Source organism: Erinaceus europaeus, chromosome 20, assembly GCF_950295315.1.
Source record: "Erinaceus europaeus chromosome 20, mEriEur2.1, whole genome shotgun sequence".
NCBI classification, from domain to species: Eukaryota; Metazoa; Chordata; class Mammalia; order Eulipotyphla; family Erinaceidae; genus Erinaceus; species Erinaceus europaeus.
Window position 1 is genome coordinate 4,135,148 of NC_080181.1, and position 14,936 is coordinate 4,150,083.

Consider the following 14,936-nt stretch of genomic DNA (forward strand, 5'->3'; position numbering starts at 1 on the left):
CAGAGACAAATCATTTTGATAGAGTTACATTAGACCAGGGACTAAGGCTATGAAGGCCACAGAGGGTAGAGGGCAGTGTGACAGAAGGTGCCTGGAAAAGAATGAATCACACATTCACACCTCCTAAATGTCTGGGGGGTGGACTGAGGGGAGGAGGCTAAGCAAGGCGCAGAAATGTGCAAAGGTGTAAAATCAGAAGATTGTTAAGTATCAGTTTTAATTTTATAGATAGAGAAGTTGAGGGGGGTGAGGGAGAGAGAGAGAGAGACATGCAACCTTGCTTCACTACTTTTGAGGCTTCCCCCCTGCAAGTGGGGACTGTGGGCTTGACCTCAGTTCCTTGTACATGATAATATGTGTGTGAACAGATGCAACACTGCATGGCTCTGGTTGTAAGTTTTAAAGAATCTGAGATCCTAGATCAAAAGTGATGAAGCAGCAAGAGTGAGCAAAGATATATGTACTTGAATTTGAACTTAGGAAGGGGATGCGACTTTTTAGCACTCAACAAATCCCTGCGTGGGTCAGTTTGTTCTTCCATGCTTGGGGGCTAAGCATAGAAACATCATTTCCCCATTTATTTGTGCTAATTATCTATTTCCTTAAGCCCTGAATAGCTAGAACTGGGACTACGGGGTGGGGTAAAGAGCACTGTCAGAAAAAAACAAGACAAGGACCTCAGTTCAAAGTGTTAATAGACACCCTGAGACCCTCAGTGAACTGATCCTCTGCGCTGGCCAGGAGACTGATGGATGCCACAGGCGGGGCTTATGGCCTGCACTCTGATGCAGCGGAATGGCAGGGTAGGGCTTCCAGACACCTCCAGAGCATGGGAAGTGGTCCTCTGTCCCACTTTCCTATCCACCTGAATTGTCTCTGCAAGGACATTTAGCTACCTGCCTGCACACTGGCCACTGCTCTCTCCTCTGGACTGACTCTTCTTCCCCCTTCAGTGACTTTCCTGCCTTTACGCTTTCCTTTCTAGATTCACCAGCTCTCTTTTGGCTTAAGTGCTGATGTCTCCAGGGCTTCCCCTTTTAACACTCTATTTCTCATGTTACATATTTCCTTGGCCAACTCATCAATTCTCATAGTTTTTATAACTACCTATTCGATTATCATCTGATAATCTGTTTCAGAAGCACCATTCCCTTATGTTTTCAGAATTTAATAATTAACGTGAATGTCCTCGAGGTCCCTCAGGCTCTCTACCTGTGCGGCACGGAATCCACTCGCTTGCACCTTAAGCACATGCCTTTTACTGCAACACTTATGCATCGTCTAGAAACAGACAATATTCTGTTTCTTATTTCCCATTCCAGTCTCCAATCTAGTCAGTAACTATTAATTTTATTCTCTTTTACATTATCAGCTCCTCATCCCTGAGCAGTCTTTGCCTATGTTGTAATGTTTGTCTCTTGAATAATTGTTCTTACCCTTTGTCTTAATTGAAATGTGACATTGTAGCCGGAGTACTCTTCCAGGAGTCTGTCGTGCTCTCCTTCCAAGCTCATAGGCTTTTGCAAGGCTTACCAGGCTTTCCTGCTGCTCCCACGCCTGCCTGCGCAGCTAGTCTTAGCTCTCCTCCCACCTCTCCCTTCACACTCTGAGCTGCCAGACTGTTTGGTTTTTTAAATATTTATTCATTTATTGCCTTTTGTTGCCCTTGTTGTTTTATTGTTGTAGTTATTATTGTTGTCATCATTGTTGGATAGGACAGAGAGAAATGGAGAGAGGAGGAGAAGACAGAGAGGGGGAGAGAAAGATAGACACCTACAGACCTACTTCACCGCTTGTGAAGCGACTCCCTTGCAGGTGGGGAGCCAGGGGTTTGAACCAGGACCCTTGAGCATGTCCTTGCGCTTTGCGCCACCTGCACTTAACCTGCTGCGCTACCGCCTGAGTTCCCTGTCGTACTGTTTCAATATACAGAGATCTGCCTTTCCTTTACAGGTCTTTCCATAATGTGTTCCCTTTATTGAGACTGTGTCTCCTTTTTCTCTCAAAACTTTGCTAAGCTTATCACCAACTGAGCAGGCTCAACTGTATATAGAATTTTATCTGGGAAGCATTTTCTGATGGTACCTGAATGATAGAATTCCCCCACCCAAGGGAAGGAACCCACAACTCACTAAGTCTACTGCCACTATCATACTGAATTAGAAAGTTCTGCAACAGGGTTGGTCTTCCTTCCCCAGAGGTCATGAGCTCTTGGAAGAGCAATGCAGTATCTTCAGTATATTCACCTCTGTATCCCTAACACTTAGCCCCTAGTAACTTCTCACTACATGAGTCTACATAAATGAATAATTGAATGGACACATTTCTAGTTACAGCTTTGGGTTTACTTTGAGGAAAGGAATCTCCACTGCAACAGATGCAGCTGATTACATAACAAATGAAGGCTCTTATAGAGCACACATCCAAATTAGCATTTGGCATCTATCTTATTTATGCAGAGTGGCTTAAGCTAATCTCCAGAGTAGAACAGTATGCATTTTGTTACACTTAAGTTATACTCATAATGATGAGCCTTACTCTGGTTGAAGGGCACCTCATTATGACCCTTTTAGCTTTCCACTGATTATCCTGAGGTAACTTTAAGCACTATGCACCGTGCTCACACTCCATTTTAATCTTTAACACTATCATGGACTAGTTTTTTATTCTTTGTATATATGAGCATGGTTGGTGGCTAAAACACAAAGCAACAAAATGCACTGTGAATTGAATAGGTTAGGAGACTAAAACTACAAGCTATCTTAAAGGAAAACTCATTCTCTTTTCATTATTTTACACCTCTAGGTGCCAAAACTTGCATTTAATTCCGAGTTTTCAAGGAGATTTTATGTCTACTCATAATCTGTTCTCATATGCTTTGCCCAGGAGAGGTTAGCTATTTTCGGTTAAAATTGATCCACCTTCATCAGACTTGTGTTTGAACAGCAAAGACTAAAGTCATGAATCTCTTAACAGCTCCTGGTGGGCTTGAGCTGCACATATCAGCACACATTTTAAATGTAAAAAACATCTAAAAATACACTCTTCTTGGCTTCTGAGAAATCATATTTATAATTTCACAGAACAGAAAATGTAAAATGTAGTTTGATGCTTAACACCTAAAGTGCTATTTTCCTATTACAAAATGAGTCTTGAATTCCAAAATCTCTATAAGGAAGTGTAATGACTAAATAATGTTAAGTTCGAGAAAGCTTACAAAGATACTTGATATTTTACCTAAAATTTAGTTATCACCACTAACTTCATGTCAGATACCTTAAACACAAATGTTATTCTTAATAGTATTTTTAGATAATCAAATAGTCAAATTCAGTTGATATTAGACATAGAAAATGCCCAACTCCTAGTTGTCCTTCAGAATTCATCAGTTTATATTTTTTAAAAAATTGTACATTAAAAGTCACTCCCCCCTGAAGATGTAGAGTTAATAAATCTTGCTCAGTACTAAACATGTCTTTTTCATCAAATCGTAATTAAAGTAATATAGGCAAGCTATTTTTGTTTTTAAGTTTTATTTTTTATTAGTGATTTACAAAATTATAAGATAACAGGAGTTACCACCATTCTCATCACCAGAGTTCTATGCCTCTATCTCCCTCCAGCAGAAAGTACAATAGTTCTCCCAAGGCCACAGATATGGGTTGACTCTAAGTCTGTATCTACATCTCGATATATCTATATGTTTATTGTGCCCGTTTTCCTATGGCCTGCCTTCACTTCCTGTCTAAGTCACACCTAGCAAGCTATTTCTCAGTAATCAATAAAAATTAGTAACTTTATAACTATTCACACATGATGTTATCAAGCTCTATAGAATAGGAAATCAGGGGTCTGGTGGTAGGTAGGGCAGCGGCTTAAGCGCACATGATGCAAAGCTCAAGGACTGGCATAAGGATCCCGGTTCGATCCCCGGCTCCCCACCTGTAGGGGGGGTCACTTCACAAGCAGCAAAGCAGGTCTGCAGGTGTTTATCTTTCTCCTGCTCTGTCTCCCCTCCTTTCTCCATTTCTCTCTGTCCTAGCCAACAACAAGGACATCAATGACAACAATAACAATAGCAACAACAAGGGCAACAACATAGGGAAAATGGCCTCCAGGAGCAGTGGATTTGTAGTGCAGGCACTGAGCCCCAGCGATAATCCTGAAGGCAAAAAACAAAACAAAGCAAACAAACAAATAAAAAACCAAACAAAAACAGAAAATCAAGCCTACAAAACAAATTCCATTTCATTTTGTTATGTTCCATAGTGAGCTTAATAGCTTTTCTAAGAACATGAGGTATAACTTATAGCCTAGCCCAAATATATATAATATTTTTAATCCATTTCATGCTACATGATAAATTTCAGGTGATAAAATTTAAGTGAACATTTAAAGATGGAATTGAATATATTTACTCTTTCCCATTTTAAATAAATGATTAAAAAAACCTGATCTCATAGATATTTTAATCTTAAGGTAACTCAAAAATGAAATTAAAATATCTACTGTGGGAAAAATAAATAGTTTGAACTTTGGAATACTTCCCTTTCTTTCTCCCGCCCACATCCTTATTTCTTCTACCTTCCTATCCCTTCTCTCTTCCCTCTCTCTCTTCTTTCCTCTACTTTTGTTCTTCATGCATTCTTTGCATTTTAAGGCTATCTTATTTATTTATTTCCTTTGTTGCCCTTGTTTTATTGGTGTCATTGTTATTAGGACAGAGAGAAATGGAGAGAGGAGGGGAAGACAGAGAGGGGGAGAGAAAGACAGACACCTGCAGACCTGCTTCACTGCCTGTGAAGCGACTTGCCTGCAGTTGGGGAGCCAGGGGCTCGAACCGTGATCCTCACGCAGGCCCTTCACGCAGGTCCTTGTGCTTCATTCCACCTGCGCTTAACCCGCTGCGCTACTGCCCGACTCCCTCTTAGGGCCGTTGTTTCCATTCTTTCTTCAGTTTGGATTTGACTGCAGCTCTAAGGAAGGTTTGAGCAATGCCTATCGAGGAAACATTTTTCATAGGAAAAAATAAGCCCCTTTCCACAAAACTTACTCCTTGTTATTGTCTTTCTTTTACAGACTCTTCTGGAGCTCTTCCTAGTCTCCCTACTTCGTATGCTGCTTTGCTCAGAGTTAAGAAGAGTTCATCTTCATCCCACTTTGGTTCTAAGACCAGACCACGATACAGCAATCCTTCCTCAGGGACATTGGGCGTTTCTCCACCAAGCTGGCGAGGGGCTGCTCAACATTACTATGCTCCTATCAACCTTTATCATTCCTCAGATGCCTTCAAACAAGATGGTAAGTGTTGCAGGAAAACTGCATGTATCGGAGCAAAACAGACAAAAAAGACAGGGTCTCCTGAGTTTGATCCCGGCACGGAAAACTGAAAACAGAATGCTTCTCTGGCCTCTCACCCTCATAAAGATAAATCAATACTAATTCAAACAAACAACAATGACAATTACTATTATAATAATATAAACAAGTTTAACTCAACTCCTTTTAATGTCATCATATTTTATTCCAAACCCATAGAATGGACACCACCAGGAGGAAACAGCAGGGTAAACTCTGAACTTAGAGTGAACCGTAGCTATTTCTTTGTTATTTGCATTGTTATGGTTTCACAAATGTGTGATTTCTCCACCCCTGAATAACTTTTTCAGATAAAGACAGACAGACAGACAGACAGACAGAGACATTCCAGTGCCAGAGCCTCTCCTTGAGACCTTGGCACTCCCATGTGTATGCTGAGTCTGGAGCCTCGGCTCCCAGCAGGGCAAAATAGACACCTATCAGAGGAGCTCTCTCTCTGGTTCCCAAACTACAGTTCTCTCAGGGGCACATTTTCACACCCACCCAGCCTGATTTCCTTAGATGATCTGCAGTTAGAAGAATCTCCACCCTGAAACTGATGCTGCTGATCTCTGGATCATACTTTGAGCAGCAAGGTTCTAGGCTGGAAACCAAGTTGACCAATGCCACTGACCTCAATTACTTCATAGCTACAGTATCAGGGACAGTGGCTAGTTTATCTATTTTCCAGGTAATCTTTTAAAACTATTGTTTTCTTATTCGAGCATTTTGGCTATCTATCTTCGCTAGATGTAACTTTGAGTTTGTTATCTGTGACAAGAGTCAAACATATAGTTTTCGACAGGTAATTCCCTCTAGCCTTAATAGAGAATAAAGCTCAGGTTGACGTGCTTTTGTGAAAAATGAGGAAACTAACAGAGCTTGAATGGAAAGTCACCCCACTTCTGTTCAGAGTTGAGCCCAAATGTACCCAAGATAGAGCCACAGTTTTTTTCTAAGAAATATAAAAATCCAGTCTAAGATATATAAAGATTGAAAGTAATCTGGAAAATAAACTCTTCCACACATGTGTTATAAGATATCAAAATATACTTGTTGAAGCATATGCTTAGTAGTAAGAAATTGGAAAGAACTATCATGTTCATCAGAAGAGGAAGTATGCATAAGTCATAATCTTTCATTCATTGAAAAATCAAAAGGGAACAGGTAGATAAGCACAGGGGGTGTGCAAATGATTTTATGCCTAAGGTTCTGAGGTCCTAGGTTCCCAGGTTAAATCCCCAGCATAAGCTAGAACCAAAGCTAGAACTGATCAGTGGAATGGTAATAATAATACACATATATATATAATTTCATTTATTATTATTTATTTTTTACCAGAGCACTGCTCAGTTCTGGCATATGGTGGTATGGGGGATTGAACCTGGGACTTTGGAGCCTCAGGCCTGAGAGTCTCTTTGCATAACCATTATGCTACCTACCCCCACTAAAAGGAAAATTTTAATAATTAAAATGAATACAGTAATGAAAATGGAAATTTTAAAAACTATTATTGTTAGTGAACAGGGAAGATAGGCTGCTATGTATAGTATATCAATGTAAAGAAATAAATGGGGTGGCTAGTGGGGTACACCCAGTTCAGAGCACCTAGTACTATAAGCAAGGTCCCAGGTTCCAGCCCCACTTCCCACCTGTAGTGGGGCTGCTTCACAAGTGGTGGTGAACTCCCTCTCCCTCTCCCTCTCCCTCTCCCTCTGCCTCTCCCTCTCCCTCTCCCTCTCCCTCTCCCTCTCCCTCTCCCTCTCTCTCTCTCTCTCTCTCTCTCTCTCTCCCCGTACTCTATCAGTTTCTTGGGTGGAACAGCTGACCAAGTAGCTGTTTTACTGACCTGCTCTGATGATATGATACTGACAATTTTATACGAGAGAGGGAGGTAGAAAAGCCAGAGCACCACTCTGGCACATGCAGTCAGAATGTAAGCCCTGTACCCAAGTAGTTGAACTATTCCCCAGGCTTCTGACACTAGAACCTTGGTGATGGATGCATTGAGTCTTATATACTATAGACATGTGAAGAAGTGCTATTCTTGACATTTTTATAATATTTTAAATCTATGGCAAGTTAGTATAATTTGTTATAAAGAAAAGGTAAATACCCTCACTTTGTAGAAAAATGAATTAATGTTGCCATCTTACAGTCTGTACAAACAAATGAAAATCTAGCCTGCAAGATAAAAATGACAAAAAGATATTGTGGTGCAACTTAAATACATGAGGTGCAACTTAAAAATATGAACTTGAGATAGAAAGTTGCCTGTAGTGCTAGTCTCTGTGAGCAAAGGAATGAGAAGAAGGAAAATAAACAGCTTTAACTTCATGATACTTTATTTTTAAATTTTTTATTTACAATTAATAGTAGATTATAAGATTTTAAAATTACAGAGTATAGTTCCACACCCAAGTTCTATGCCCCTACCCTCCTACCTGCCAAAGATAACCACCAGAGTTCTCAAAAGTCTTCTGTTTATTTCAAGTTCAAGTGTTGATACTTTCTTAAAAGAAAAGAAATTAAAGCTAATTTGATGTTATCAGTGGTAGGTAGAAAGTGGAGGTAGATAGTATGATGGTTTTGCAAAGATACTCTCATGCCTAAGGCTCCAAAGTCCCAGGTTCAGTCCCCCACACTGCCATAAACCAAAGCTGAACAATGCTCTGGGAGGGAGAGGGAGGGAGGGAGGGAGGGAGGGAGAGAGAGAGAGAGAGAGAGAGAGAGAGGGAGAATATATCCCTCTGCAACATGTAGCACTGGAGATCAAACCAGTTGAACTGTTGATATTTCTACTGTTATAAAAGTGCAGTCTTTCTACGAGCTTAACACATGTTAAATTAGGAGATAGCTACTTTAAGATCAATTCCTGGTTCTTGAAATCTGATGACTTCTGCACCATGGTTAAGGTTTTTTGTTTTTACTTTTTTAAACTAAATTTAGTTGTTTGAGTTTCTAATGGAGCAAATATTGATGTCCTCTCTCTCCTGACAAGGTGGCTTGCTGGTTTGGCATCTTATGAATGTTGTATGGGGTTGGCATACTTTGATCATCCTCATAAATGACAGAATTGGAGGCTAGGTGGTGGCACATCTGGTTAAGTGCACACATTACAGTGTGCAAGGATACTGGTTCAAACTCCAGCTTCCCACCTGTAAGGGGAAAGTTTCATGAGCAGTGAAGCAGGAAAGCAGGGCTACAGGTGTATCTCTGTTTCTTTTCTCTCTATCTTCTCCCTTTTCACTTTCTTTCTGTCTCTATCCAATAATAAATAGATAAATAATTAATTAAAAATGTGACAAAATCTCAGAATTATCTAACATTTTTTATATTGTTCAAAAACAACCAAAAGGTGTATTAGACTCTCATTTTTTTCTCTCAACATAATACCATGACCCATGAAACATTTGTCAAAATGAGTTTCAAATAAATAATGTTATACAGTTCTCTTAAGGAATAGTTGAAAGCTTTATCTTTCAACTTATCTTTATCTTTGGCAATTTATGTGTATATACCTTTGCCAAGAAACTTAATTTCAATGTTGAAAGGGAACTTAAAGTAAGGTTTAGTTACTTTATTTACAAGTAAATTTTTAGATGCTCACGTGGTGTGAAAATTTTTCTTATGTTGTAATTGTGAATATCATTATAAAATTCAATTTCTAGCAAAACAAATATTTATGGAAATTATCATACAAAATATGCTAGTAACTATTAAAATACTGTATTGAACATGATGGAATGATCTTCCCTCCAGAGTATATTGTTCATATGCTGATGTCATATTGCATGAATAAGCTAGAGAAGGCAATTCATTTGAACTAGTCAGTAAGTGGAGAGGTGTAAAGACTATCTATCATTAGACACTATCTTTGAAAAACTGGGCAAAAGAGTAATTGTTTAAAAAAAGGATTTCTGTCTGACAGGCAACTTAAGGAGTAAGGAAGGTGTGATAATGTCTGAATATGATCTGGGAAACAATCTTAAAACATAGTGACTCAACAGCAAGAAATAAAACTTTACTAGAGAACTTGGCTAAAGGTATCTCAGAATAGGTGATACTTAAAACAACTAGATAAGCAAGTGAACTAGTATTTGAGAAGCCTGTCTAGAAAGGGAAAACATTTCAAAAGATGTTAGAGAAAACCTGATGCTAATTTAACCTCCAAAACACTTTATAAGGAAAGTCCTTGTCTACATAAACAAAATACTATTCTTTTAAAAAGTTTTTCAATTTTATTTATTTTTCCCTTTTGTTGTCCTTGTTTTATTGTTGTAGTTATTGTTGTTGTTATTGATGTCATAATATTGACAAGACCATATGATAAGAGGGGTACATTCCCACACAATCCCACCACCAGAACTCCGTATTCCATCCACTCCCCTGATAGCTTTTCCTATTCTTTATCCCTCTGGGAGCATGGACCCAGGGTCATTATGGGGTGCAGAAGGTGGAAGGTCTGGCTTCTGTAATTGCTTCCCCACTGAACATGGGCGTTGACTGGTCGATCCATACTCCCAGCCTGGCGCTCTTTCCCTAGTGGGGCGGGGTTCTGGGGAATCGGAGCTCCAGGACACATTGGTGAGGTCCAGGGAAGTCTGGTTGGCATCATGGTAGTATATGGAACCTGGTGGCTGAAAAAGAGTTAAGATATAAAGTAGAACGAATTGTTGACTAATCATGAACCTAAAGGCAAGACTATTGCTTGTGCTTCTGGAAGCCCCACTGGGAGAAAGGCAGGTAGGATCAGAGTTACTGTTTCAGGGAAGAGCTTGACCTTCCTCTCAGGGTAATGGAAAACTGCTGCTGAGGTTGAGCGAAATATGCAACTACTAGGCTTCTTGTTGATCATTCTAGCCTGTGATTCTAAGAAGGGGTGGCGCTTCCCCTTCACAGGCGCTGCAGAAATGTGGGGTAGTTTGGGTTCTCATTGATTCAGGCAAGCAAAGACCAGGGGGCCGGAGTTAGCACAGGGGGTTAAGAGCACGCCCCAAGCAGAAGGAACAGTATAGGGATCCTGCTGCTTCTTCTAGCGTTTGCCCAGGGATCCCGCTTCGAGCCACTGGCTCCCCACCTGCAGGGGGGTCGCTTCACGGGCAGTGAAGCAGGTCTGCAGGTGTCCTGTCCTTCTCTTCCCCCCCCCTTCCTGTCCTCTCTTGATTTCTCTCTGTCCTATCCAACAACAGCAGTAGCAGCAGCAGCAACAACAACAAGGACAACAAAAGGGGAAAAAAGCCTCTAGGAGCAGTGGATTCATAGTGGATGTACCGAGCCCCAGAGATAATCCTGGAGGAAAAAATAAAATAAATAAAGTGCAGACCAAGGAGCAATACTATGTGACCTACAGTTTTATGTGTAGGGCTCTTAAATGTGCTGAGAGACATTATTTCAGTATTTTGAGACAGGAATCTACTATTATGTATGCTTAAGTAGTCACAAATAGTAACCTCGAATTTTGCTTTATTTTGACAAGAGGTTAAAAAAATAAAATCAAGAAATAAATGAAGGAAAGAAAAAAAGAAGAAAGGAAAGAAGAGGAAAGGAAAGGAAAGGAAAGAAAGGCCATTCCTAAGTGACTGAGTCCTGAGGCTGGTGAGGCTGATTCCCAGGGACTTCCTTGCAACCCACACACTAGTCCAGACTGTGCATCCCCCGGGCATGTTCAGTGCACCCGCCCCGTGAAAGCCCCGTGCGGCCACGCCCACACTCGGGCGAGGCCACACAGGTGCGTCCAGCCCTTCTCAAGTAGCAAACACTCGGTCTCTGGACAGGAACGGATGCCCTAGCAACTAGCCTGGCGACTCAGCCAATCACTGCTACTCTTCACCGATTTGCATATCATGGCACCAATGAGACAGGGCTAAGTTACCTTGAGCTCTGTGCTGGGCTAGAGCTCCTCCCGCTCCCCTCCCACCTTGAGCAGGTGTCAGAGTGGTGGCTTTGTGGCGGGAGACTGAGCCCCAGCACCTCGGAAACCTAGCCACCGTGTCCCAGGCCACAAGGTTGGCGGCCTAGCTTAGCAACTGTAAGTCACTCGTCATATTCAAAGTACTTTACAATTTTTCTTTCTTTCTTTCTTTCTTTCTTTCTTTCTTCCATTCTTTCTTTCTTTCTTTCTTCTCTTGTCTAATACAATGCTTATATTTACGATTATTTCTATTAGCTCTACTTTATGTAAAGATGAATATTCAAAAACATACAGCAAGAATATTTGAGATGCTTGTTTTTCAGTTGTACATATTTTTAAAAAATACTCATTTTATTTATTTATTCCCTCTTGCTGCCCTTGCTGTTTTATTGTTGTAGTTATTATTGTTGTTGTTGTTGGATAGGACAGAGAGAAATGGAGAGAGGAGGGGAAGACAGAGGGGGAGAGAAAGACAGACACCTGCAGACCTGCTTCACCGCTAGTGAAGCGACTCCCTTGCAGGTGGGGAGCTGGGGGCTCGAACCAAGATCCTTCTGCCGGTCCTTGTGCTTTGCGCCACCTGCGCTTAACCCGCTGCGCCACAGCCCGACTCCCTTTCAGTTGTACATATTATAAAACAGTTTTGGTAAGTCACCAAAAACCATTGATATTTTAATATCCCAGCAATTTGATTAAACTTGCCTTGTGTTAGTCATACTTTTGGTCATATGTTATTTATGACGACAGAGGAAAAAACCTTTCAGAGTATCCATTTAGTGAAGATTAAAGTAAGTTTTGCTCTCTTCAGGAATTTTAAGTGTTTGCCTTTTGTCTCCTGCAGAAAGTGTGGACTATGGGCCGGTGTTTTTGCAAGAGCCAGATGATATCATTTTCCCAACAGATTCTGAGGAGAAGAAAATAGCACTCAATTGTGAAGTTCGGGGGAATCCAGCTCCCGGTTACAGGTAGAGATTCACTGCTAATCATCTTAAGTTTTAAATTAGAAAAAAAATCCCCTTCCACGAGACCCCGACACTCCCAGGAAGTATTTGAAGGCGTCAAGTGATTTTTGCACTTCTGTCTTTTGATTTTTCTGTAAGATGGCTTCGGAACGGCACAGAAATAGATCTGGAAAGTGATTATCGCTACAGTTTAATAGACGGGAGCTTCATTATCAGCAACCCCAGTGAAGCCAAAGACTCCGGCCTTTATCAGTGTTTGGCCACCAACGCTTTGGGAAGTGTTCTTAGTAGAGAAGCCATACTGCAGTTTGCCTGTGAGTAAAGTCTCTGCTCTTTTCCGTATCTGTGTGTGTACGATGTATGTGCATCATCACAGCTAGACAGAAGCTTCAGGCTGTCTATTTACAAGTAGTAGTAACACCTGGGTGGGGATTGGAACTATGTAAGCAAGGTGCTTCTTGCTAAAATACTGGAAATTTCCTGAAATGCTTGACCCCTTGAAATAAATCATGCGGGGCGGGGGGGGGGGGTTGGTTTGGGTAAAATTCTATTTATGAAAGCAACTAGCGTTAATAAATAAATGATTCCTTAATAGGTAGAATTCAACTATCCTTTGAATAGTAGTTAAAAATCAGATTCCTAATTATGTCTGCTTTTAAAATGTCTTTATCTACTTATACTGGATTATCCCTTATAGTAGTTATTTGTTATAGGTTGTTCTGGATCTGAGATAGTGTAAAAATTGTGCTTATAGTCATAGTCATATAACTTTCCATGGATTGCTTATATTCCATATTCTGACTATAACTTTCCTCCCAATCACCCCAACAATTTTATTAGGAAAAACATATAGTACTTCTATATCATAGAATATATACATTTTTCTAAAATAGATAACATATTTAATTAACAAAAATATTGATTTATGAAAACTCTTGAAATTTTTCACTTGTAAGAATGACTTATACAATATTGCTGAGAGGCTACTGGGTGAAAAATATTATTATTATCTGCTAGTAAGTAATCCTACTTGAATTTAAATTCCTAAAGATTACAAGCTCTAAAAATGAAGAGGACCAGAAATCTTCATAGTAATGATTCATATGTCACAATATTGGTTATTTAATTTAACACAAAATGATTTTTAAGTTAAAATTTTACCTTGAATAATGGAATAATTGATTTTTCTCTGTATAATCTTCTAAAGTATAATTTCTAATTAACCCAGAATCCAGACACACAATTTATAGGAATATGAAGGAGAAAAGGAATGAATAGAAGAGTATTAACGAATTCATTTGACTAACACTGAACCAAGTTTTGCCTTTATGACTTCTTTAACGAGTTCAGATAAACATTTTACATACAACATTATACCAAGATAGGATTCCAAGTAAATATTTGTGAGAAAATAGTATGTGATATAGCAGAGAACCTGATGGTTTTTAGTATTCACATTAAAAAATAACCTACTAAGCTAACCCTCCTACTTGTTCCTCTGTGCAGTGGAGATGAGGATCTCCATTTATCTGGTGTATGCTCACACACAATAGCCCTGGTGACCAGTATGCAGCTTTCAGCATGGTACAGAGTAGTCTTACTTACTGGAAGATCACACGCAGTTAACAATGCTTTCTAGGATTCCTGCAAAGACTGATCACAGGTTTCACATACTCACACCCACCTGACATGACCGTGTAGGTAGTAGCACTTAACACTGAATGACCATGGACAGCTAGCCCTGTCCGTCCCATCTTAGCTACCTCACCTCTCATTAGCTAGTCAGTCAGTCTACTCATTCATCCATTTATTCACTTGTCTCACTTATTTGGTATCAGCTTGCTCTACATTTAGTTTAGAGGACTGTTTATTGTATATTAACTGATTGCTTATAGGTAGACATTGGTGCATTTTATGAACCTGTGAGGGTCTCCTCACCCTATCTGACTTGATTCAGGTCATTGTTTTGTAAGCTCCCCATTAAAAGTGCCTGGAAAGGCTGGGGAGACAGCTTAATGGTTATGCAAAATGGCTTCATGCCTGAGGTTCTGAGGCCCCAGGATCATCCCCAGCACCACTGTAAGTCTGAGCTGAGCAGTGCCCTGGTCTAGCTCTGTATCCTCCCCTGCACCTCCCCCTCCCTCCCTCTCCCTTTCCCTTCTTTCTCTCCTTCTTCTTCTCCCTCTTTCTCCCCTCCCCCATATATCATCAGCATTCCCTTCTGTCTGTATCTCTCATTAAAAATAAATAAATAAAATATTTTTAAATATGCATGAAAGGCCACCAGGTACCTAGTTGATGCAAACAAGCAGTCATTTACACAGGGGAGACAACTTCAACCTCAAACTTACTCTCCATGCAGATGGTGAATGTCTGTATTGATGATACCAAAAAAATAGATCCCTTGAGTTTGGTAAAAGTAATTTTTCTCCCATATGATCTCTGGGGAAAAATGCAAATAGGTGATAGAGAAAAATGAAAAAAGGTCAAGCTGAGTTGTAGTAAACTTGAACTGGGGGTGCTCTAGAGTGCTAGGAGTCAACTCATTTGCAGAGATGGGGCACAGAACCATGGTGGAGGATGTGCTGTATCACACCCGCCATGCATGGGTACACAATCATATTATTATATCTTATTTTCTAAAACTGTTAAGTATCAAAAAAAACATTAAAAATAGTTTTTGGGTTAGAGGAAGAAATTAA

General features: G+C 40.1%; 1 protein-coding gene across 3 annotated transcripts in view; it reads left to right on the forward strand.

The window, feature by feature from the left end:
* CNTN5 (contactin 5) overlaps nucleotides 1-14,936 on the forward strand; it is a 906,057-nt gene that overhangs the window by 523,166 nt on the left and 367,955 nt on the right. For all 3 annotated transcript variants that reach the window (XM_060179715.1, XM_060179713.1, XM_060179714.1), the window contains 3 exons: nucleotides 5,080-5,301; nucleotides 12,114-12,237; nucleotides 12,373-12,548. In XM_060179715.1, the coding sequence (XP_060035698.1) occupies nucleotides 5,080-5,301; nucleotides 12,114-12,237; nucleotides 12,373-12,548 (522 nt within the window). The remainder of the gene's footprint in view (nucleotides 1-5,079; nucleotides 5,302-12,113; nucleotides 12,238-12,372; nucleotides 12,549-14,936) is intronic.